The 26598-nt window shown below is 44.5% G+C and overlaps 1 protein-coding gene across 1 annotated transcript in view; it reads left to right on the top strand.

Moving 5' to 3' along the window:
* The window catches only part of slc15a4 (solute carrier family 15 member 4), a 73468-nt gene that overhangs the window by 2203 nt on the left and 44667 nt on the right, over nt 1–26598 (top strand). Inside the window, exons 2-4 of the mRNA XM_048556343.2 lie at nt 3125–3417; nt 5710–5878; nt 6581–6691. Coding sequence (XP_048412300.1) covers nt 3125–3417; nt 5710–5878; nt 6581–6691 — 573 coding nt within the window. The remainder of the gene's footprint in view (nt 1–3124; nt 3418–5709; nt 5879–6580; nt 6692–26598) is intronic.

The raw sequence follows: 26598 nt of genomic DNA on the forward strand, positions 1-26598 counted from the left end.
CTATTCAGGTGCCAGAGCTCTGCTAGCATTGTCCCATTATTAAAAAAGGAAAGAAGGATTGACCAGGAAATTCTAAGGTTTCTGAGTAGATTTGTAGCTTGAAGCCTGGTTCTCCACTAAGAAGGCCGTCAAATATATCAACGGATGCCAGAGTTTAAATACCAGGCGGGGGAAAACAACAGTGCTTCATCGGAGGCTGCACCAGTGATGTTACCCAACAGGGTAATGAAACATCTGCAAACTAACAAACCAGTTCAGCGAGCAAACCAACTGCAATGATCAGGAAATTACAGGCCAGTCAGTCTAAACTTAGTGGTGGACAAGTTATTGGAGAGACTTCAGATGAACAGAATACTTATGCACTTGTGGGTTAATCACATGTAGCCAGCGTGGATTTGTTAAAGGAATTTTCTGTCTAAAAGATTTGCTGGAATTGTTTGGAGAGGGAACCAGGAGTGTTGAAGAGAATACATTTAAAGTGGTCCTCGTGCACTTTAATTTGCCTTTTGAAAGTGTCCATGATGGCAGACTGGTCAAGGAAGTAGTAAAAACCCATGGCAGTGGCATGTCGATCCTGAATTTACTGAGATGCAGGAAGCAGAGGCTGATGGCTGAATGTTTGTATGGCTAGAAGTATGTTTCTAATGGGGTTTCACAGTGTTTGATGTTGGGGCCATTACCATTTGTATACATTCATGATTTGGACTTAAATGTAGGGGATCTGATCAAGAAATCTGCAGATAACTTGAGAATTGGTATGGTGTATACAGCGAAGAAAATAGCTGTAAACTGCATAAAGGCATAGTGGTCTGGTCACCTCGGCAGTGGATTGGCCAATGGAATTCATTTTGGAGAAGTTTCAGATAATGCATTTAGGCAGGCTAATGAAGTTTCATCATGAATGGTAGGATACTGGAAAGTACTGAATCCAAAGGATGTTTCTGAGCCTATCCACAGATCCTTGAAGAGTAGATGAGGTGGTTAAAAAAGTAGATGGGATATTTACCTTTATTAGCCAAAACATAGAATGCAAGATTTGGGAGATTATGCTTGAACTGTATAAAATGCTGTTTAGGCTATAACTGGACTTCTGCATGCAGTTCTGGTCACCTCACATTATACAAATTACATAATTGCACTGGAGAGGCTGAATTGAAGATTTACCATGATGCTAATACTCAATTAAAAACAAAATACTGTGGATGCTGGAAATATGAAATAAAGTGCAGGAGAGTATCTAGCAGTGTTGGCGGAGACAGCAGTAAAGTTGATATTTCGAGTCCTGTATCACACTCTTTGGAACTGAAAGTAGCCAGAAAATGGTGGTATTTTGCTGTGGATGGGAGGAGGAGCAATAGGAATATATTGAGTGCCCAGAGCAAAATAGGAAGGCACTAGTCATGGCTTACACGAGACCTGATTTTCCCTTGGGTTGTGGGAGAGGTTAAGATAGTCCTTGATAGTGATCTTGGCTAGTGTGGGAATTGAACACGCTGTAGCACCACTAACTGACCTAACAATGTTGCTGGTAAAGGCAGAAGATGATTCTTTGGGTACGTTGATGGATGTAAAGTGGAGCTTTATTGCTCTTGGAGCGAGAGGAAGGGGTCAGGGCAAATGTGGGAAAGATGTATTGGACGTGGTTGAGGGCCGTCAATCACGATGGGAGGTAATCCTTGGTTTGAGCAAAAAGGACATGTCAGAGGTACCACAGTGTTAGATGGTATAATTGGGACACGTGTAACTGAGACAGAAACTGGGAAAATGCAATGGAATCCTGAAGGAATGTGGGTGTGAGGAAAAATTAGTCAAGGTAAGAGTGAGAATTGATGAATTTGCAGTTTACATTGATGAAGTGGAAACAGTGAAACCAAGAAAAGGTTCAGAGGTGGTTTACAAAGCCCTCAACCATTTTCTACACACCTCTGATGCTTCTGTTCTCATTCCTTCCCCTCCCTCAATGATAGGGTCTCCCATGTCCTCACTTTCTATGTTGCCCATCATTGGATTGAATATTTTGAGATGTCTTAATATCATGAATAGTACTGTACAAATGCAAGTCTTTTCTCATTTTTGCTCAAAGGCTATCACTATAAAGAAGTCGGCTTATTAGAGATTAAAATGGTAACCTGTGTGGTGGCAGACATTGTTGACATAGCTGTTGAAGAATACTGTGTCTCTGTCTTCCCTTTTCTTTCATAAAGATATTGCGGTGAGAAAAATTGTGAAGTACCAACAAATTTTAAGGTAATATCTACAGTACTAAGTAGGCCTCTGTATGCTTCTCACCCAAGATCAGATGAGATTGCTTATGGACAAACTAGTGTGAAAATGCCAAAGATAATTTGAAAAATTGATTTAAAGGATGAGTTTTTGCTTGACACAGGAAGAATTCCACTACTGAGTGGTTCTGCAAGGTCACTTACATCCACCTGAGGAGATCAGTGAGGCCTTAACTTAAAGTCTCTTCACAAAGATGCTAACTGCAACAGTGCAGCAATCCATCAATACTGCACTGAGGTCTGAGGTTGGATTGTGTGTTTATTTCTATGGCATTGGTCAAACACGTGCTTTTGTTTCTAAACTGAGAATATTCTCACTTGCAGCTAATGGTTTACTGCTTCTCCTAAGAGTATGGAAGGCGAGTAAATGACTTTAAAACCTTAATGCTTGAAATACATCCTTAAGCTATCATTCTTGAATGAAGTTTTTAAAAGTCATTTTCTGCTATTGTATGAAACTGCTGTTATAATATTTTATAGCAAACCATTTTCATGCATTTTGTGAACAAAAACAAAGCTGCTGGAAAAGCTCAGCAGGTTTGGCAGCATCTGTGGAGGAGAAAACAGTTAACATTTTGGGTCTGGTGACCCTTCCTCCGAACTCCCTTCTGAGGAAGGGTCACTGGACCTGAAACGATAACTGTTTTCTCCTCCACAGATGCGGCCAAACCTGCTGAGCTTTTCCAGCAGCTTTGTTTTTCTTCCTGATTTACAGCATCTGCAGTTTTTTTTGGTTTTTTTATCACGTATTTTGTGTATGGTAGTTATAAGATGGCTGGTTGGATTAACTGAAATTTTGGTGTAGTGGTAGTGAGTGTTTGCTTTTATTTTGTTTTGTACAGGTGAAAGATAGAGGTCCTGAAGCTACTCGTCGTTTTTTCAACTGGTTCTATTGGTCGATTAATTTGGGTGCTATTGTTTCGTTGGGTGGCATATCGTATATTCAACAAAATTGTAGTTTTCTTCTTGGATACGTTATCCCAACTGTTTGTATGGGGATCTCTTTCTTGGTCTTTGCATGCGGCAAATCAGTCTTTATCTCGAAGCCGCCTGATGGCAGTTCCTTCTCAGATTTGTTCAAGATCCTTTTTTATTCCTGCTTTTCAAGGAAATCCAGTAGTGAAGAAAATACCAGGTAAAGGTTGCATGATAATCGTGAGTTTTTAAAAATTGTATTTTGATATATTGTCTCGCTAGCTGATTTTGTTGCCATTAGAGCAACTGTCTCGACATTTAATTGCCCCTCTCTGTTATACATATCTGCTAGGACAAAATGTTTGAAAGAATATTTCTTGCCGAAGGGGTAAACTTTTAAAACTAGCTCGACGTTGCATATACCTCATAGTCACAACAACTCGACGTTAAAAGGAAATTTTTTCAGAGACACAGTTAATGTTGTATTGCATGGACTTTAGGCTGTTAAACTGGACGACACAAAGCTGGGTGGGAGGGTCAGTGTTAGAAGCATGAGGAGATGATTCGGGGTGATTTTAGACAAGTTAAGTGAATGGGCAAATGTATGGCACATGAAATATAATGTGGATAAATGGGAAATTTATCCACTGTAGTAGCAAAAACAGGAGGGCAGATTATTTTCTTAATGGCTTTAGAAGGGGGTGATGCAACAGGACCTGGGCATCCTCGTACAGCAGTCACTGAAAATAAGCATGTAGGTGTATCAGGTGGTGAAGGCAGCAAATGGTAATTCGGTTTTAAGCAACAGAATCTGAGTACAGGATATGGGGTGTCTTCCTGCAGTTGTAGAGGCCCTTTGGTGTTACTGCACCTGGAGTATTATGTGCAGTTTTGGTTTCCTTCTCTGGGGAAGGAAGTTCTGGCTATGGACAGAGTGCAAAAAAGGTTTACTGGACTGTGTCTCCTAGGATGACAGGACTATCTTGAAAATAGATTGGGTCACCTACAACTATCATCATTGGAATTTAGAATGAGTGGAGATCTCAAAATAAAACCTCCAAGGTCTAACAAGACTACAGAGGGTAAATGCAGGAAGAGTGTTCAGAATTACCAGGGATCCTGGAACTAGGGGTCACAATCTATGGATACGGGGTAAACCATTTAGGACTGAGAAATTTCTTTACCTAGAGTAAGGAGCCTGTGGAACTCTCTGCCATAGGAAGTAGTTGAGGTCAAACTTGGATGTTTTTAATGGCTAAAGGGATCAAAGGGTATGAGGAGAGAGCAGAGACTGGGTATACGTTGGATGAATAGCCATGATCGTGTTGAATAGTGGAGCAGGCTGGAGGAGCCGAATGCTTCTAGTTTCTTTGTTTATATTTTCTATAAATACAGTTCTACACAAGTAAGTGTTGGGACCACAGTTATTCACCATACTTCAGTAGTCTGGATGAAGAAAGTAAAGATATTGCTAAGTTTGGAGATGTCAAAAGATGGATGGAGGCACAGGTAGCGTTGAGGAAGCTGGGAGGCTGTGGAAGAACTTGGACAGTCTAGAAGAGTGGGCAATGTGGGAAAAGTGAGGTTATGCAATTTAGTAGGAAGACTATTTCCTAAAAGGCAAAAGGCTTTGGAAATCTGAAGCACAAATTGATTTTGGGAGTCCAATTCTTCAGGTTACATGCAGGTTCACTTGGCAGTTAGAAAAGCAAATTCAATGTTAGCATTCATTTGAAGAGGGCTGGAATATAATAGTTGGGATGTACTGCTGAGGCTGCATAAGGCTCTAATTAGACTACCTTTGGAATATTGTGAGCAGTTTTGGGCCCTGTATTTAAGGAAGGATGTACTGTCCTTGGAGTGGGTAAAGAGGAGGTTTAGAAGAATGATCTTGGGGATAAAGGGCTTGTTATATGAGGAGCGGTTGAGGACCCTGGGTCTGTGCTCGATTGAGATTAGGAAAAAGGATATCATTGAAATATGCAGATTACTGAGAGGCCGGCATGGAGTGGACGTGAAGATGATATTTCAACTGATAGGAGGGACTAGGATCGGAGAGCACAGCCTCGGTAAAGGAACAGCACTATAGAACTGAGTTAAGGAGGAATTTCTTCAGCCACTGAGGATGGTTAACCTGTGGAATATATTTTGAGGACTGTGGGGGCCATGACATTTCAGTGTATTTAAGACGGATTCTAGATTAGTGAGAGCGATCAAGAGTTAGAGGGATGGCGGGTAAATGGGGATGAGAAACCTATCAACCATGATTGAATGGCCTAATTATGCTCCTAGACCTTTATGGTCTTAAATGGTTATAAGAAGATGCTTGTTTTAACTTGTTTTCATATTTTAATACTGAACAGTTTACAAGTTGTATTTTTGGAAATGTTGTGATTTGTTCGTATTGGCTATAATACTGGTTGCTCCAGTTTTAATGTAATCTGAATGGAGAGGAGGTTTTATTAATAATATTTTTCATTTGTAAGATAAAATATTTGATTCTTTATTTCAGCCAGAGCAATGGAATCTGCCCACCACCTATTCAGCCAGGCTTTTTGGACCTTGCCAAGACTGTCCATGGTGGACGATTTCAAGATAACAAAGTGGAAGATGTGAAGTCGTTTGTCAAAATTATCCCAGTATTCCTGGCTCTTATTCCTTACTGGACAGTCTACTTCCAGGTCAGATGAAATTTTACATGCTGTCAATGGACAGTTCTAACAATTTTAATATTTTATGTTGTGTAGACGTGCAAAGTAGGTGCCATAGAGTTGTCCAACATGGAAACAGATCCTTTGGTCCAACGTGTCAATGCAAGCCTGGTATCATGATCTAATCCCAATTACCAGCATTTAGCCCATATGTCTCTAAACTCTTCCTATTGATTTACCCGTCTGGGTGCTCTTTAAATGTTGTAATTGTACCAACCTACCTCCTCTAGTTTGTTTCATACATGTACCACCCTCTGTGTCAAAATGTTGTCCCTTCGGTCCCTTTTAAATCTTTCTTCCCCCACGTCATAAGCCTATGCCGTCTAGTTTTGGACTCGCTCACCCTAGGAAAATGACCTTGTCTGTTCTCCTCGTCTGTGCACCTCATGATTTTATAAACCTCTGTAAGGTAACCTCTCAGCCTCACATGCTCCGGGGGAAGAAGGTACAAGCCTATTCAGCATGCCCATGCAGTTCAAACCCTCCAACCCTGGCAACAGCATTTTAAGTCCTTTTTTTAACCATTTCAACTTTCCTATAGCGGGGAGACCAGAACTGAACGCAGTATTTAAAAAGTGTCAGCTTAAGTGTTTTCAATGTATTTTGCATAAACATCACTGCTAAATTACTTTTTTGGTATAGCTTAATATTCAAGTTTTCTTCGCTTTATAGATGCAAACAACGTACGTTCTGCAGAGTCTGCATCTACGGATCCCAATGTTTTTTGACACCCATAATAGCAGCAATACTAGCAATTCATTTGCAAGTTGTAATCATCACATGGTAAGATCTGATTAGAATTATTTCTGTTATGCTTTTCGAAAGAATATGCGTTTTTGAATGCACACGGTCAGATTTCAACAATGGGCGTCAGAAAGCACCTTCCATATAGGATTTTTTTCAGTAGTGATAGAGTAGTTGCAGCAATATTTGATGCCCAAATTGGTGCCACATGCATTTGCAGAGATCTCCAAAAGAGTAAATTAATTTATATTTTGGGCATCAAGTCTAGGAATGCATAAGAAATAGTAGAATGAAAGGTGCTAGTTTCAGATGTGTGATTAGTACTACCCGAGGAGAAAATGAAGAACAAATGCGAATACATTGTGTTAGTTGATGCATGATCTAGCAATTTTTGAAAGAATTTTATGTTTTTGTGTTATGAAATGAAAGTGTGATTGTATTCACCCTCGTTATCATCCTTTTTATAAGGGATAATTGAGACTCTGGAAAATACTTTAAAATGAGCCAATGGAAGAATCCTAGTTTGAAGACTTTGGATTATCATGGCAGGCTTTAAAAGACTGAATTGTTTTCTTCCTCCTGGAAAGTTTTAGGCTTTGGACTGAGTCCCTTTTGTCATTTTGGATATTTCAATATGTGCAGAAAGATTGTTTGTACTTGTTAGATTAGGGCAGACAATTGATGGTGGACATAAGCAATACATGCAGGGGACTGACTGGTTTCACTTTGCAGAATTAACTAATGTGTGGGCCAAAGTCAGCGTGCATGATGAGCACTTTATTTTTTTGAAAAAGCTTAATGTTTGGATCTGTATCTTAAGGTCACTATGATGTTTGGAATACATATTGTTTGACTTGATTAATCAGAGAATTTCCTACTTTTTGGTTTCCTCTTAATCAGTTTAGGATTATTTTTGTTTGTATTACCTTTTCAGGATATGACATGACTGCCTGTGAATTGGCAAGGAGTGTCATGATCCATCAGAATCAGAGCAGATGTGATGGATCAGCCAATCCTTTTCTTTGTCTCCTTTCACGTTGCTGTGTAAATCAGTATGACTGCCAGAATGACTTTGAGCATTTGATGGTGACTATTGATGCCTTAGTCAGCTTTTCATGACGTGAAATAATTCATATCATTTCATTAATGGTCATTTTTTAAATGCAATATTTGAGACACTTTTTTTTCCCCAGTGGGTATTTTGAGTGTGTAACCGTTTCAGTAGTGTTGTCTGATTTAGTATCTTAATGGGAGAGGGAGTGGAAATATGTGCATCATAAGCTTTTTTTGATTATAGCTACATGTTTGTATGGGGTATGGGATACTTGTCTGTGTGAAAATATTTTTAACTTCTAACTGTAGATAATGGAACTTCTAGTGAGGCTACCTTTATCCTTACGTTTTCTAAAAGCATTTTTAGAAATGGGAGGTTCATTAACGAAGTTCCCTGGTATGTCATGTTAATTAACAATAAACCCTGATGTAGTTTAAGATTTTAAACTTCGGTTCAAGTAGTTAAATTTCAACTTTTAAAGTTGAGGTTTTTGGATATTTAAATACTTTGTGTAATACAATAACACTTTTAAACTACAAAAACTTGTCCATGTTTCTTCATTAACTATTATATTCTCAATAATTCATGCATTTTGGACACATGGCCTTTATCTCAGCACAAACAAGAACCTATGAGCAAAGTGCATCTGAGTAAATTTAAACGTATTTGTATGTATCTTAGCAGTCAGTAACATTCTGCAAACATACATCATAAACAAAACACCTTTTATTCTTGACTAAATAAGATGTTCACCAATACTTGGTTACATTCTGCAAACTTCTTTGCATAAGTAGAACACCAAGGAAGATGTTACTTGAAAGAGCTGAAGTCTTGTTGAAAGAAGAGTTAAAATGTAGAGTCAATTCTATTAAGAATCTAGTTGCTGTAATCTGTTATGATTACATCAGCCAACATTTACATTTATTAGCAAAGTATTGTAGCAATATTCATTTCTATATGATTATTGCTACTTTCTTTTACCCTTCCTCCAGCACTTTTGAAAGAGCAATTAGACCTATTGCCTCTAATTTTTATGACAATTTAGACTTCTTAAAATATGAACCTATAATGTTAGCAAAACTCCTCAGATCTGGCAGACTCATTGAGAAATAGAAGGCAGAATTTTTGATTTGAACTTAAATAATAGTAGTGAACATGTTGAATGCCATAGTAACCACGACATGCTGTGGTGAGCTATGACAGGCTTTTTATCTCCATATTGATGCAAATGAGATGTTGCACACGTTTAACCAGTGAATGACATGGCAAGTGAGCCAGAAGTTCTCTTCCAGGTTTGAACACTTCACACACTGCAAGCCTGGAACTGTCACTCCCAGCAATTGCTCTGAAGAAGGCTACGCTAGCCCTATAGTTTGTAGACACTGCGCTGCATGTTGTAGTGGATAGCATTACTAAGATGTGGTCAGATCTCTTCCTGGGTGACTGCATCAGGAGGTCAGCTCACCATACCAGTCCAGCCAGGGCAAAGATTGCAGCCTAGGTGAATGCCACAAGCCTCAGCACAACCAATAGTCAGCAGAGCTGGAAAAGCATCATTGATGTCTTACATTCTGCAAGGTTTGTGGCACCATCTTCTCTCATTTATCTCCCTCTCAGCTCCATCAGTTACACCACCTCTGCCTCTGCGCACACATCTCAGCAAGGGTGAAGGATTACACTCCACAACATCATATGCATGGTATCAATTCAAGGGCTCGTGTCAACTCACTCTGTTGTGTGCCCATTGATGCTACCCACTGGGGAAGCCTCACCACTTGCTGTGGTTATGCATGAACACAACTGTTTTTTTTTGTCCATTTCCATAATATTAAGCCTACTTTATATCTTGCTGCAAGAACATCTAGCCCATAACTGGGCCAAGAGATCCAAGACTGGCAGGAAGGGTTGGGGCAGATGTTAGGCTGGTCACCACCTTTTTTTTTAAGGAAATGATTGTTGCACTGGCTGGGGAAGACTGGGACCAGTCCTGTGGTGATGAGACAGCAATGGGTCACCAATCTGATGAGCACATCACAGATACATCTCTGCAGCCAGTGGAGGGACAAACATCCTAGATCTCTGGCACTGTCCAGTGGTCGTAGTCATACCTGACATGTAAGATGGTTGCAGTGGTTGGAAGTCAGTCATTTCAGCTGCATGACATCTCTGCAGGAGTTATTTAAGGTAGTGCCCTAGACCCAACCATCTTCATTTTTCTTCATCAATGATATTCCCTCCATCATGTCAGAAGTGGGGATATTCATCGATAATTGTGCAAAGTTCACCATTTGTGACTCGTCAGTCACTGAAACAGCTCGTGTTCAAGTGCAACAAAATCTGGACAATATCCAGGTTTGGGCTGACAAGTGGCAAGTAACAATTGTACCACTCAAATGCCAGGCTATGACCACCACAAATAAAAGACAATCTAACCACTGTCCCTTGACATTCAATCATGTCACCATTGCTGACTCCCCTACTGTCAACTTCCTGGAAGTTTTCGTTGACCAGAAACTCAACTGGACTCGCTACAAGAGCAGGTCAGAGTTTAGGAATACCGCGGTGAGTAACTCTCCACCTGATTCCTCAAAGGCTGTCCACCATCTACAAGGCACAAGTCAGGAGTGTGATAGAATGCTGCCCACTTGCCTGGATGGGTGCAGTCTCAGTAATACTCAAGAAGCTTGACACCATCGGGGACAAAGCAGCTTGCCTGATTGGCACTGCACCCACAAACATCCACTCCCTCCACTGCCAATGCTCAGTAACAACAGTGTACTATCTACAAGATGCCCTGCAGAAATTCAAAAATCCTCAGACAGCACCTTCTGGACCTATTACCACTTTTACCTAGATGGATAAGGGCTGCAAATGTATGGCAACGCCACAACCATTTGGGTTCCCCTCCAAGCCAGTCATCATCCTGACTTGGAAATATATCACTGCTCCTTCACAGTTGCTGGGTCAAAATCCTGAATTTCTTCCCTACTGGTATTGTGGGTCAATCCATGGCAGGTGGACCGCAGTAGTTCAAGAAGGCTGCTCACCATCACCTTCTCAAAAGCTACTAGGGATAAGCAGTAAATGCCTGCCAGCCAGGAACGCCCACGTCCACAAATGTATAAATAAAAACACGTGAGGACTGGAGACCAGACAACGACTCAGCTCTATGCTGACATGCCTCTCTACTTGGCCATAACTGGCATGGTCAATCTGCAGAGACAGACAGGAACATCAGGCAAGTGCAGCAGAGGTCCTTTGCTGGGCTTGAGGAATCCTACCACATTCTTCCTATTGTGGTTGCTATGGCCTTTGAGCACATGACTGCCTCCCCGCAATGTATGCTGGCTGCCTTGCAGAACCCAACTCCAACAGAACACTAAGCTACTAAGATAAGGCACTTGGGTTTGCAATCTGAGAGTTTGGATGTAGGTAAGTAGCATCCAGGGCAAAGTGAGGGAGTAAATTAAGGACTTTGACCTCACTCCATATGCTCTGTCCTTTTTAGAGAAAGTGTGGTGCCATCTGCAAGGAGGAGAGACTTGTAGGCACCTTGACATATTCTTCTCTGGGCACTCATAGGTGTCCTAGAGCAGGTCAAGCCAAGGAGGCATCTGGCTAGAAAGGCAGCAAGGGACCACCACCCAAACCGCCAGGGCATTCCACAAAACTGGCTTCCCTCCACTCCCCAAGGATGTTGGATCTGCACCTAGATAGAATGAGAGGGAGAGAAAGAAACCAGTTTACTGAGGGCGTGTTGGTGGCATCAATTTGTTAAGGCACCACTTCTTGGTAAATGTAGTTCACTGTCACAGTTATTACATTTTGTTGTCAGCCCTTTGCATTGAGTTCTGTCAGATAAGATGCTGAGGAACAGCAAGGGATTAATGTGTTCTCATTACAATGTGAAACATTAATGCTGAAAGATAACATCTCCAGGAACGTTCTCAGGATGAATGACAACTTAATAGTTTCAGGGAGACCATTCCCTTATGATCACTATGTAGCCTTAAATATAATTACCATGTTATGCTAATTTGTAGCAGAGTGATCTAATGGAATTGCTGACCATTTCACTGCTGTTTTATTGCTCTGAGGAAAGCTTTTGCATGCCAGTTTGCCTTTTAGAAATGAGGATATCTGACCCACAATTTGAAAAAACAACTGTGGCACAGTGGCTCAGTGGTTAGCACTGCTGCCTCAGTGCCCAGAGACCCAGGTTTAATTCCATCCTCAAGGCAACTGTCTGTGAGGAGTTTGTACGTTCTCCCCATGTCTGCGTGGGTTTCTTCTGATTTCACTCCACTGCTGCAAGACCTGAGCTTTTCCAGCAATTTTTAAAAGTTTTTGTCTCTCTGGCCTCGTAGGCTTTCTGAACCATTGCCCTGTCTTCATCTGTTTTTTTTAAACTTCTCATTTTCCGTACTAGGATCCACACTCTCCTTTTCAATCTCAGAAGATTCATGTCACTCCTGCATTCCCTTCTCATCCAGCACAATGCAACTTTACAAAGGCACAACACATTTAAAAGTGTGGAGTACCCAGTTTGGGCTGTATTGCATGGCACCACCTGACCTGTCTAGGCATCAAAACTTCTTCTTGAAAAGATTAATGGCCTGTTCCACAGTAACTCTGTTCTAAGCATTGGCAGCATTGTACCTTTTTTTGCTCTGTGGCAGTCTGAGGATTCCTTAGTGGGCTCATCTGGCAAGTGTTGAGCAGTTAGCCTTTGTCTCCTGCTAGCTATCATTGTATAGGCTGAAAAGAGGCTGGTACCCATGAATGGCCCAGTAAAACATATTGTGGCAAATGGCTGGATACCTGCCATGGGCCTCAGTATCATGGTCACGAATCAGTTAAACATGAAGTGGATTGTTTTTTGCTCATGAACATTGCTGGTAATTGATAGTTTGGATATTGAATACCCAAATCCAGTTCACCTGTGGGAATCTAGTAATGGCTGAGAATCGTAATGCCTGAGTTTCTTGACTGGCCACACCAAGGGTGAATGATATGCATATGTAGGATCTGACTAACGTTCGATCAGTGACATCTTGGGTGTGCTTATAAATTGAGCTTTGATCTCTGAACCTAACTGTTGACAAATTAAGGACAGCTGTAACTTTTGAGGACTCCCAGATTGAATTGTCACCCAGACTTTGTAGGTGTAAGTCTCCATTCAGCAGCTGGCAGTAATGTCATTCTATGGGCTCAGAGATAATGGGATACAACGCATCATCCTCTGACATTCTCGCCATCTACAGTCTGACCCCACCACTGAAGCCATTTTTCCAACCCCATCTTTGTCTGCCTTCTGGAGAGACCACACTCTCCACTACTCCCTTGTCCACTCCACACTCCCCTCCGACCCCACCGCACCCAGCACTTTCTTCTGCAACAGCAGGAAGTGCTACACCTGCTCCCTCACCCCCATCCCAGGCCCCAAGATGACTTTCCACATCAAGCAGACGTTCACCTGCACGTCCACCAATGTGGTATACTGCATCCTCTGTACCCGGTGTGGCTTTCTCTACATTGGGGAAACCAAGTGGAGGCTTGGGACCGCTTTGCAGAACACCTCCGCTCGGTTCGCAATAAACAACTGCATCTCCCAGTCGCAAACCATTTCAACTCCCCCTCCCATCCCTTAGACAACATGTCCATCCTGGGCCTCCTGCAGTGCCATAATGATGCCGCCTGTAGATTGCAGGAACAGCAACTCCATAGTCTGCAGTCCAATGATATCAGAGTTCGCAAGCAATGTGGATTTCACCAGCTTCAAAATCTCCTCTTCCCCCACTGCATCCCAAAACCAGCCCAGCTCGTCCCCGCCTGCCTAACCTTTACATCCCTCACCTATCCCTTCCTCCCACCTCAAGCCACACCTCCCTTGCCTACCTACCAACGTCAGCCCACCCCCTTGATCTGTCCGTCCTCCCCGGACTGACCTATCCCCTCCCTAACCACCCCCCCCCGACTCCCATGCTCTCCTCTCCACCTATCTTCTCCTCTATCCATCTTCGGTCTGTCTCCCCCCCTCTCTCCCTACTTATTTCAGAACCCTCTCCCCATCCCCCTTTTCTGATGAAGGATCTAGGCCCGAAACGTCAGCTTTTGTGCTCCTAAGATGCTGCTTGGCCTGCTGTGTACATCAGCTCCACACTTTGTCATCTCTCATTCTATGGGCTTTTTTGGATGCAAATCAGTGAGATGCAAAGCCAACGGTAACGAAATCTGAAGAACCAGTTGCTTGCCGGTACTCCCGAGACCACGTTTTGTATGTTTTCCTACTCCTGGAGGCTGAGCCATTGCCACTGATATTCTTCAGTGTGCAGAATCTCTTCTCGTTGCATCTATTTCTTAGACACAGAAGAACAGCTAGATTAGTGCAGACCATTCTCTTCTAGGTAGGTATGAGATTATTAAGGTGATGCCTGTGTTCTGATATCTTGCATCGAAGTTGAATGCCATGTGCCCAGAGAAAGTAGTGTTGAACCTGCACAACAAGGTTATTATACTAGATTCGTAAACCATTTCGACTGCTATGTCGTACGTTGTTCAACAGCTTCCCTGTCTGTCCTTGACATGAGGCAGTTGCCAGAAGCCCCCCTACAAATGCCTAACATCATTCTTTCTGCCCATTCCATCTTAAGTCGTAGCATGAGCCCCATGGAAGGCTCATTCAGAAGGTCAGGAGGAATGGGATACAGGGGAACTTAGCTGCTTGGATACAGAATTGGCTGGCCAACAGAAGACAGCGTGTGGTAGTAGAAGGAAAATATTCTGCCTGGAAGTCAGTGGTGAGTGGGGTTCCACAGGGCTCTGTCCTTGGGCCTCTACTGTTTGTAATTTTTATTAATGACTTGGACGAGGGAATTGAAGGATGGGTCAGCAAGTTTGCAGACGACACAAAGGTCGGAGGTGTCGTTGACAGTGTAGAGGGCTGTTGTAGGCTGCAGCGGGACATTGACAGGATGCAGAGATGGGCTGAGAGGTGGCAGATGGAGTTCAACCTGGATAAATGCGAGGTGATGCATTTTGGAAGGTCGAATTTGAAAGCTGAGTACAGGATTAAGGATAGGATTCTTGGCAGCGTGGAGGAACAGAGGGATCTTGGTGTGCAGATACATAGATCCCTTAAAATGGCCACCCAAGTGGACAGGGTTGTTAAGAAAGCATATGGTGTTTTGGCTTTCATTAACAGGGGGATTGAGTTTAAGAGTCGTGAGATCTTGTTGCAGCTCTATAAAACTTTGGTTAGACCGCACTTGGAATACTGCGTCCAGTTCTGGGCGCCCTATTATAGGAAAGATGTGGATGCTTTGGAGAGGGTTCAGAGGAGGTTTACCAGGATGCTGCCTGGACTGGAGGGCTTATCTTATGAAGAGAGGTTGACTGAGCTCGGTCTCTTTTCATTGGAGAAAAGGAGGAGGAGAGGGGACCTAATTGAGGTATACAAGATAATGAGAGGCATAGATAGAGTCGATAGCCAGAGACTATTTCCCAGGGCAGAAATGGCTAGCACGAGGGGTCATAGTTTTAAGCTGGTTGGTGGAAAGTATAGAGGGGATGTCAGAGGCAGGTTCTTTACGCAGAGAGTTGTGAGAGCATGGAATGCGTTGCCAGCAGCAGTTGTGGAAGCAAGGTCATTGGGGTCATTTAAGAGACTGCTGGACATGCATATGGTCACAGAAATTTGAGGGTGCATCCATGAGGATCAATGGTCGGCACAACATTGTGGGCTGAAGGGCCTGTTCTGTGCTGTACTGTTCTATGTTCTATGTTCTATGATTGCTTTTATTTGTCAGGATGTGGCAGTTGTAACGCAGGCTTCAAATCCTAACCATTATGGCTTACGATTCCCTGACTCGAGTTATCTGTGGTCTCCGTGACCCATGGACAGACACCCGACAAACTCACTGATGTATATCAGCAAGTTTGCAGATGACACTAGGATTGGTCGAGTAGCAGATAGTGAAGAGGACTCTCGGAGAATACAGCAGAATATAGATAGACTGGAGAGTTGGGCAGGTAAATGGCAGATGGAGTTCAATCCGGGCAAATGCGAGGTGATGCATTTTGGAAGATCTAATTCAAGGGCGAACTATACAGAAAATGGGTAAGTCCTGGGGAAGATTGATGAACAGACAGATCTGGGTGTTCAGGTCCATTGTTCTCTGAAGGTGACAATGCAGGTCAAGAAGGCATACGGCATGCCTTCCTTTATTGGACGAGGTATTGCGTACAAGAGTTGGCAGGTCATGTGGCAGTTGTACAGGACTTTGGTTCGGCCACATTTGGAGTACTGTATACAGTTCTGGTCGCCACGTTACCAAAAGGATGTGGGTGCTTTGGAGAGGGTGCAGAGGACGTTCACCAGGATGTTTCCTGGTATGGAGGTTGCTCGCAATGAAGAGAGGTTGAGAAGATTAGGATTATTTTCATTAGAAAGACGGAGATTGGGGGGGGGGGGGGGGGGGTGCTGATTTGAGATCTACAAAATCATGAGGTGTTATAGACAGGGTGGATAGCAAGAAGCTTTTTCCCAGAGTAGGGGGCTCAGTTACTAGGGGTCATGAGTTCAAAGTGAGAGGAGGAAAGTGTAAGGGAGATATGCGTGGAAAGTTCTTTACACAGAGGGTGGTGGGTGCCTGGAACGCGTTGCCAGTGGAGGTGGTAGACACAGACATGTTAGCGTCTTTTAAGATATATTTGGACAGGGAGCAAATGGACACACACCCTTAGAAAATAGGTGACGGGTTAGACAGAGGATCTCGATTGGCGCAGGCTTGGAGGGCCGAAGGGCCTGTTCCTGTGCTGTAATGTTCTTTGTTCCTCCTAGACTGACTTGGCAAGATAGCCTTAAGTGACCAAGATAACAAAGTGTGGAGCTGGATGAACACAGCGGGCCAAGCAGCATCTCAGGAGCACAAAAGTTGATGTTTTGGGCCGAGACCCTTCATCAGAGAGGGGGATGGGGTGAGGGTTCTGGAATAAATAGGCAGAGAGGGGAAAGCGGACCGAAGATGGAGAGAAAACAAGTTAGGTGGTGAGGAGGTAGGGAGGGGATAGGTCAGTCCTGGGAAGATGGACAAGCCAAGGATGCAGGATGAGGTGGTAGGTAGGAAATGGAGGTGCGGCTTGAGGTGGGAGGAAGGGATGGGTGAGAGGAAGAACAGGTTAGGAAAGCAGAGACAGGCTGGGCTGGTTTTGTGATGCAGTGGGGGAAGGGGAGATTTTGAAGCTTGTGAAGTCCACATTGATACCATTGGGCTGCAGGGTTCCCAAGTGGAATATGAGTTGCTGTTCCTGCAACCTTCGGGTGGCATCGTTGTGGCACTGCAGGAGGCCCATGATGGACATGTCATCTGAGGAATGGGAGGGGGAGTTGTTTGTTGTGAACCGAACGGAGGTGTTCTGCAAAGCGGTCCCCAAGCCTCCGCTTGGTTCCCCCAATGTAGAGGAAGCCACACCGGGTGCGATGGATACAATATACCACTTTGGCAGATGTGCAGGTGAACATCTGCTTGATATGGAAGGTCATCTTGGGGCCTGGGATTGGGGTGAGGGAGGAGGTGTGGGGGCACGTGTAGCACTCCCTGCGGTTGCAGGGGAAGGTGCTGGGTGTGGTGGGGTTGGAGGGGTGTGTGGAGCGGACAAGGGAGTCGCGGAGAGAGTGGTCTCTCCGGAAGGCAGACAAGGGTGGGGATGGAAAAATGTCTTGGGTGGTGGGGTCGGATTGTAGATGGCGGAAGTGTCGGAGGATGATGCGTTGTATCCGTAGGCTGGTGGGGTGGTATGTGAGAACGAGGGGGATCCTTTGGGGGCGGTTGTGGCGAGGGCGGGGTGTGAGGGATGTGTTGCGGGAGACATGGTCAAGGGCGTTCTCATCCACTGCAGGGGGGGCAAGTTGCGGTCCTGGAAGAACGTGGACATCTGGGATATGTGGGAGTGAAATACCTCATCCTGGGAGCAGATGAGGCGGACGAATTGGGAATAGGGGATGGAATTTGTGCAGGAGGGTGGGTGGGAGGAGGTGTATTCTAGGTAGCTGTGGGAGTCAGTGGGCTTGAAATGGACATCAGTTACAAGCTGGTTACCTGAGATGGAGACTGAGAGGTGCAGCAAGTTGAGGGATGTGTTGGAGATGGCCCAGGTGAACTTGAGGTTGGGGTGGAAGGTGTTGGTGAAGTGGATGAACTGTTCGAGCTCCTCTGGGGAGCAAGAGGCAGCGCCGATACAGTCATCAATGTAACGGAGGAAGAGGTGGGGTTTGGGGCCTGTGTAGGTGTGGAAGAGGGACTGTTTCACGTAACCTACAAAGAGGCAGGCATAGCTTGGGCCCATGTGGGTACCCATGGCCACCCCCTTTGTCTGCAGGAAGTGGGAGGAATTGAAAGAGAAGTTGTTGAGGGTGAGGACCAGTTCAGCGAGGGGGATTGGTCGGGCCTGCGGGACAGGAAGAAGCAGGAGGGCCTTGAGGCCATCGGCATGAGGAATACAGGTGTATAGGGACTGGACGTCCATGGTGAAAATGAGGTGTTGGAGGCCACGGAATTGGAAGTCCTGGAGGAGGTGGAGGGTGTGGGTGGTGTCACAGACATAGGTGGGGAGTTCCTGGACCAAAGGCGGAGAAAATGGAGTCCAGATAGGTGGCGATGAGTTCGGTTGGGCAGGAACAGGCTGAGACAATGGGTCGACCAGGGCAGGCAGGATTGTGGATTTTGGGAAGCAGATAGAAACGGGCTGTGCGGGGTTGAGGAACAATGAGGTTGGAGGCTGTGGGTGGGAGGTCCCCTGAGGTGATCAGGTCATGAATGGTGTTGGAGATGATGGTTTGGTGCTCGGGGATGGGGTCATGATCAAGGGGGTGGTAGGAGGAGGTGTCGGAGAGTTGAAATTTGGCCTTGGCGATGTAGAGGTCAGTGCGCCATACTACCACTGCGCCACCCTTGTCTGCGGGTTTGATGGTGAGGTTGGGGTTGGAGTGGAAGGCTGCCTGTTCTGCGGGGGAGAGGTTGGAGTGGGTGAGAGGGGTGGAGAGGTTGAGGTGGTTGATGTCTCGACAGCAGTTGGAGATGAAGAGGTCAAGGGAGGGTAGGAGGCCTGGGGGTGATGTCCAGGAGGAGGACTTGTGTTGGCGGGTGAAGGGGTCAGTGGAGGGAGGGTTAGGCTCCCGGCTAGAGAAGTAAGCGTGGAGGCGAAGGCGGCGGAAAAACTGCTCTATGTCCAAACGTAGACAACAAAATGTGAGGCTGGATGAACACAGGCCAAGCAGCATCTCGGGAGCACAAGAGCTGACGTTTCGGGCCTAGACCCTTCATCAGAGAGGGGGATGGGGTGAGGGTTCGGGAATAAATAGGGAGAGAGGGGGAGGCGGACCGAAGATGGAGAGAAAAGAAGATGGGTGGAGAGAGTATAGGTAGGGAGGGGATAGGTCAGTCCAGGGAAGACGGACAGGTCAAGGAGGTGGGATGAGGTTAGTAGGTAGATGGGGGTGCGGCTTGGGGTGGGAGGAAGGGATGGGTGAGAGGAAGAACAGGTTAGGGAGGCAGAGACAGGTTGGACTGGTTTTGGGATGCAGTGGGTGGAGGGGAAGAGCTGGGCTGGTTGTGTGGTGCAGTGGGGGGAGGGGACGAACTGGGCTGGTTTAGGGATGCAGTTGGGGAAGGGGAGATTTTGAAACTGGTGAAGTCCACATTGATACCATTAGGCTGCAGGGTTCCCAGGCGGAATATGAGTTGCTGTTCCTGCAACCTTCGCGTGGCATCATTGTGGCACTGCAGGAGGCCCATGATGGATGTGTCATCTAAAGAATGGGAGGGGGAGTGGCAATGGTTTGCGACTGGGAGGTGCAGTTGTTTGTTGCGAACCGAGCGGAGGTGTTCTGCAAAGCGGTCTCCAAGCCTCGGCTTGGTTTCCCCAATGTAGAGACTAAGGGGGTGGCCGTGGGCACCCGCATGGGCCCCAGCTATGCCTGCCTCTTTGTAGGTTATGTGGCATAGTCCCTCTTCTGCACCTACACAGACCCCAAACCCCACCTCTTCCTCCGGTACATTGATGACTGTATCGGCGCCGCCTCTTGCTCCCCAGAGGAGCTCGAACGGTTCATCCACTTCACCAACACTTTCCACCCCAACCTTCAGCTCGCCTGGGCCATCTCCAGCACATCCCTCACCTTCCTGGACCTCTCAGTCAACCAGCTTGTAACTGATGTCCATTTCAAGCCCACTGACTCTCACAGCTACCTAGAATACACCTCCTCCCACCCACCCTCCTGCAAAAATTCCATCCCCTATTCCCAATTCCTCCGCATCTGCTCCCACGATAAGACATTCCACTCCCGCACATCCCAGATGTCCAAGTTCTTCCAGGACCACAACCCCCCCCCCCCCCCCCCCCCCCCCGTGATCGAGAACGCCCTCGACCGCGTCTCCCGTATTTCCCGCAACATGTCCCTCACAACCCGCCCCCGCCACAACCGCCCAAAGAGCATCCCCCTCGTTCTCACACACCACCCCACCAATCTCCGGATACAACGCATCATCCTCCGACACTTCCGCCTTCTACAATCCGACCCCACCACCCAAGACATTTTTCCATCCCCACCCGTGTCTGCTTTCCGGAGAGACCACTCTCTCCGTGACTCCCTTGTTCGCTCCACACTGCCCTCCAACCCCACCACACCCGGCACCTTCCCCTGCAACGGCAGGAAATGCTACACTTGCCCCCACACCTCCCCCCTCACCCCCATCCCAGCCCCCAAGATGACATTCCACATTAAGCAGAGGCTCACCTGCACATCTGCCAACGTGGTATACTGCATCCACTGTACCCGGTGTGGCTTCCTCTACATTGGGGAAACCAAGCGGAGGCTTGGAGACTGCTTTGCAGAACACCTCCGCTCACTTTGCACAAACTACTGCACCTCCCAGTCGCAAACCATTTCCACTCCCCTTCCCATTCTTTAGATGACATGTCCATCATGGGCCTCCTGCAGTGCCACAGTGATGCCACCCGAAGATTGCAGGAACAGCAATTCATATTCCGCCTGGGAACCGTGCAGCCTAATGGTATCAATGTGGACTTCACCAGTTTCAAAATCTCCCCTTCCCCAACTGCATCCCTAAACCAGCCCAGTTCGTCCCTTCCCCCCACTGCACCACACTACCAGCCCAGCTCTTCCTCTCCACCCACTGCATCCCAAAACCAGTCCGACCTGCCTCTGCCTCCCTAACCTGTTCTTCCTCTCACCCATCCCTTCCTCCCACCCCAAGCCGCACCCCCACTTACCTACTAACCTCATCCCACCTCCTTGACCTGTCCGTCTTCCCTGGACTGACCTATCCCCTCCCTACCTCTCCACCTATTTTTTTTTTTCTCTCCATCTTCGGTCCGCCTCCCCCTCTCTCCCTATTTATTCCAGAACCCTCTCCCCATCCCCCTCTCTGATGAAGGGTCTAGGCCCGAAACGTCAGCTTTTGTGCTCCTGAGATGCTGCTTGGCCTGCTGTGTTCATCCAGCCTCACATTTTGTTGTCTTGGATTCTCCAGCATCTGCAGTTCCCATTATCTCTGATACTATGTCCAAACGTGACTGGTATTCGTTGATGTGTGGGTGGAGGGGGACAAAGGTGAGCCCCTTGCTGAGGACTGACCGTTCATCCTCAGTCAGTGGGAGGTCTGCGGGGATGGTGAAGATGTGGCAGGGCTCAGTGTGGCTGTCTACTCTGGGGTGCTGTTGGCGGGGTTCCGTCGGTGTCGGCTATGGGCAGAGCGGAGTGGGTGGCAGCAGCAGTGGTGAGGGTAATTTGTGTGGTGTTGGTTCTGGAAGTGGAGGTGGTGACTGCAGCAGCGGTCGCGTACACGGTCGTGGATGTGACATCATCGGTGGGGTCACCGGCCGTGTACTCATGGTCAATGGCAGTGGATACGTGGTGGGAGAGGGGCAAGGACAGGCTCGGGATTTGGGAGGTGCAGGAATCCTCTTGTGGGTGGCAGGAGCCAGTGAGTTTGTTGTACTTACGATTTTTGGTGTCCAGTAAAGCTGAGTAGAACTGGGTGTTCAGTCTGTGGATCCTGTGGAGGATAAAAAATAGCAGGGGTCCTTTGCAGGTCGGGGAGAGGGTGGCTCTGAGCTGGGACAAGCTGGATTGCAGTGCCTGGAGATGCCGGCGCATGGCTGCGAGTGTCTGTTTCAAGACTCGCACCATTCTTTTCAATAACACTTTGATTCATTCAGAGGATGTGGGCTTTACTGTGCTCCAGTGTCTTGTTGTTCATCTTCATTCTTCATCACTGGTTTTTGCTGATTCTCTGTTGATACAGCACCATACTGTGTCATGGAAAATCTGTTTTTGGAGTTTTACATATACTGTTCTCTTTTGTTTCCTTTTGGGCCATAGTCAACTGTTAAACCACTAACTGTAAGCCACAAGCTTCCTGCCTGTCCTTTGACACTACCATTGTTGAAAGGCAGAAGGTGTTTTGTTCTGTACAAAAGCAATAGTGACTAATGAAAAGGCAGAAAATACTTTGCACCAGGGCTAAGTGTGGCCTGATCCTGGCTGATGACCAGGAATCTGATCTGATGCTGTTGTGTTGCTGTTGCTGAGTTATGTAGATAGAGGGACCAGTCCAACTATAACCATTGGCCATGAGGATTCCTATTTCAGTTGAAGTGCTTCTAAGTAAATGAAAGGAAGTTAGCTCCTGCAGCTGTGAACTGTCTGAAGTTGCCTCTGAGAACATTTCGACAGGTATCCACTTGGTTTTCAGTGTCAGGTTTCCCAGCTGGAAATAAGGCTTTCACTTCCTGGTTAAAAATAATCAAGTGAATTGTCCAATTAATGATGCTAACTGGCTTATCGCTACCTGATGGAAATAATTAGATCCTGTCATCCAAGAAGGGGGAACTTGGTAGTTTTTATCAATGGTGATGTTCTGATTTTTGGACACTCGTCTAATTTTAACTCCTTTTACGCTGAACATTCCTTACAGTGGATGTAAATTCTCATACACACTGTCATACAGGTAGAGATTAAATACAATTACAACTGAAGTGTCCCATCTCTCTTTGTAGCAGGCCTGTGGTCTCACTAAGCAGAATTTCCAGGGTGTCTACTTTCATGTGACCTTTTTACAGTTGAAACGCTTTGGTAAATTTCTTCTCCCTGTTTCAAGCTACAGTTGCTTTTCCTGGCTGGATTCTCTTGCAGTTTGATTCAATGACTTCTCTAATGATCTTTCATGTAATATTTTCTCATGGTGTCTCAGATTAAGCAACTTCTTTGCTGTTACTTTTTAAAAACAAGTACAAATGTGGTTGTCTTAACTGTGACCTGTGAGTCCAAAGCTGCCCTTCCAAGACACCTATTTGGATTACGATGATCTGCATCTTATATTCGGGCCTTTTATCCTTCTGAGAGGCATAAGATGGTTTTTAATTGAGTTCCTATTTATTGTTCATCCCTAGTTGTCTTTGCGAATGTAATTCATTATCCCACCCCTATTGAACAGCTGCAATCCATTTGGTGTAAGTAGACCCACATTGCTGTTAGGAAGGTAGTTTCAGGATTTTTGTCCCAGCATCACTGAAGAAATGGCAATATAGTTCCATGATTAAAGTTTTTATCTAATAACAATGCATGCTGTTTTCAATAGGGAAACATTATTTAATTTTCATGTTTGACAACATGAAGCTACGTGTACATTTTCGTCCATGTGATTTTCTTTCTTGATATTTTCCAAAATAATATGTACCTTTTGATACTGAATTTGGTTGTGATACGCTGACCTGAATTAAAATACTTTTGTAGATCAGTAGTTACCTACCTAGGTATGTTCAGAGTATTTGAGGGAAATGCTAATAAAACAAATAACTGCAGAACATGATTGAATACCTACAGTGGAAGATCACTGTCAATTTGGATAGTGAAATGTGAAATCTGTTCTTCCTAATGTGACAGTTTTATTATGTAACTGAGAGATATGGAAAAAAATGTTTACTTGTTGATATGCAATAATGAAGGTCTTTCAAGGAACAGTCAAAAATTTTCACTGATCATTCTCAAATTTATTGTCAAATCATTACAATGTGGTGGGTCACTTCAGCAGTGACTTAATAATTTGTTTTTCCATAAGCAATACAGACTTTAATTTTATTTTTTCAGATAATTATTTAATGTGCAAATGATGGCATTGATCTGTGATGTGAAAAATATTGAAACTTGCTCTTAGGCTGAGGTAGTATGTTTTAACTTTGAGATAAATAGTATGTTTTAGTTGGCTCGCCGAGCTGGTTCATTGTTCCGCAAATGTTTCATTACCCTGCTGGGTAATATCATCAGGGCAGCCTCCAATGAAGCGCTGTTGTATTTTCCTACCTGGTTTTTAAACTCTGGAGTTCGTTGAGTTGGATTACCTCACTTGCAGTTTTCTCTCCAGCTTTCCTAGAAGCCTGGAACTCCATGAAGAAAGCCATCAACAAACAGAGTACCAGGTTTCTAGGAATTCCTGTGCCTAGACCATTCTGCGCCTCAAGTTTGTTCAACCATTCAGTGAGATCGTGGTCTAGCTCCATAGATAATAAAATTTTCTTGAGCAGAAAAGTATTATCTATCTCTGATTTTAAAATTTAATGACTGATCCAGCATTCACTGCTGTCTTGTGAAAGAGAGTTTCAAATATCTATCACCCTTAGTGTGTGTCTCTCTTGAAAGATTTGGCCCTAAATCTCAGACTACGCTGTCTAGTTCTTGAACCTACTAATGGAAATATCTCAATCAACTAAGAAATATTCTGAAATCCTTCTGGCTAATTTTGTGCACATTGTTTGTTCTCCTGGAAAGGGAACACCAAGAGATTATGCACCAGTTTGCACAATTTGGATCCAGTTCTGAAGAAGTTAGGTCAGACTCATGTTAACTCTCTTTCTCTCTCCTCAGATGCTGTCGGATTTGCAGAGTCTCTCCAGCATTATGTTTTTAGATTTCCGGCATTCACAATTGTGTTTTTATTTGGACCAGGAACCTTTCTGCTGTTTGTAGAATTAAAGCAAATCTTTTAAAGAATTAAAGTATGTTTATTCTTTACTGCTATTAATTTTTATAGAGTGATTATAGGATGCACATTTAAACGGGATGGTGAAACATTAATGCAAATTGTGGAACCAGACTCCTGACTAAGTTTTTAAATAAAGATATTGTCAAGGAATTGAATTTGAGGTTCCTAGAAATGCTTCAAAGGATTATTTGTGAATAAGTGATATATGGAGAAGTCTTCTGCCTTACCCTGAAACTTTGAATTTCTGGAAACTAGTCTGTAGCAATCTGTCTAAATATTAAATGTTGACTCTAAACACTGCATGTTGAATTCTGAAAGTGGTAAAGCCTAACCTGTGTAGGTGGGAAAATCTAGCATGACCATTAAAAGCATATTTCCTACTTCACTTTTTTAAAATAAATTTCATTCCCTGTTCCTCCTACCATCTAAGGCACCTGGCCACTTCCCGTTTTTTGAACAACTTAGGCTTTGATATGATTTTACAACTGCATCAGCAGCAATAAGCCTTTGCTTGTGATACTGAATAATTTGATTTTATTCATGTTTTGTTTCCTGGAGAGGTTTAGTTCAAGTTTTGTGGCCCTTGCATTATCTTTGAGACATGCAACAGCCTATATAGTTAGATCAGATCATTAGTCATGCAATCAGATGGGCACTTTGTACACATTGACAGGTTCCCACTTGACCTTCATCCTTCCTTTTGATTTTTATTTTTGTACAATAAAATTTCTGCTAGTAGGCTTGCTCATTGAAAGCTTAATTTATACTTTTATTTGCCATTCATGGGTGAATGAACTAAAATAAATTTGAAAAGTCAAAACAGAGATTCCTTGTTTGTAGGACATTGGTTGGGTGTGTCGTAACATACTTAGTATCAATAGGAGATTTGCCTCTCAAACAGGAAACTGACTTTAGATAAATGAGTCATCTTCAAGTTGGCAAATTATGTCTAGTGGTGTTCTACAGAGTCCAGTGATGGTGCTTCAGTTATTTGCAATTGATGACATGGATAGTGTGGTTTATTCATATTTTCTGATGGAACAAAGATAGATGTGAAAAGAAAAGTCTGGAAAGGAATATGTAGATAAAGGAGTGGGTAAAAAATTTTGAACTCCCTCACCCTAGGGCAAAGACCTTTGCTATTCACCTTATCCATGCCGCTCGTGATTTTATAAACCTGTAGAGTCACCCCTCAGCCTCATACACTCCAATGAAGAAAGTCGTAGTCTTTCTTTATAAGTTAAACACTCCAGTCCCGGCAATATCTTGGTAAATCTTTTGTACACATTTACTGCAGAAGTGAGCTCACCAATGTCCTGTGCAATCTCAACATGATGAATCAACTTCTATACTTGGTGGTCTGACCAGTGAAGGCATGCTTTAGTTAAAGGTACAGCTATCACACCAAAGTTGCATGCACACTTTCTGTAAAAACTCACACATTCCTAAACATCTTGTGATTTATTGTTCATTTTTGGGAGCAGTAAATTCTATTAAATCCTTAATTTTCAAATCAGTCAGTAGCAACATTTGTCCTTGTCACACAATAGTATGTCCGGTTCGTTTTCGGAGACCCTTACGGACTTGATGCAATAACAAGACACTGACCTGTTTAGAAAAACATAAATCCTTTTATTGCCAAGCCAGTACAAGCTGTGGAGAATCACTGTACTTAGCCCGGCACAGAGTGCAGAGTCTCGCAAGTAATTCTCCCTGAGCGGCGGACAGTCCCCGCTCTTTATACGTTACTAAGTACATAATACATAAAACAATTTCACATCACAATGACATGATACATGAAACAATTATTACAACAGACAAAGACAGGA

The sequence above is a fragment of the Stegostoma tigrinum genome, chromosome 26 (assembly GCF_030684315.1).
Source record: "Stegostoma tigrinum isolate sSteTig4 chromosome 26, sSteTig4.hap1, whole genome shotgun sequence".
Taxonomy (NCBI): domain Eukaryota; kingdom Metazoa; phylum Chordata; class Chondrichthyes; order Orectolobiformes; family Stegostomatidae; genus Stegostoma; species Stegostoma tigrinum.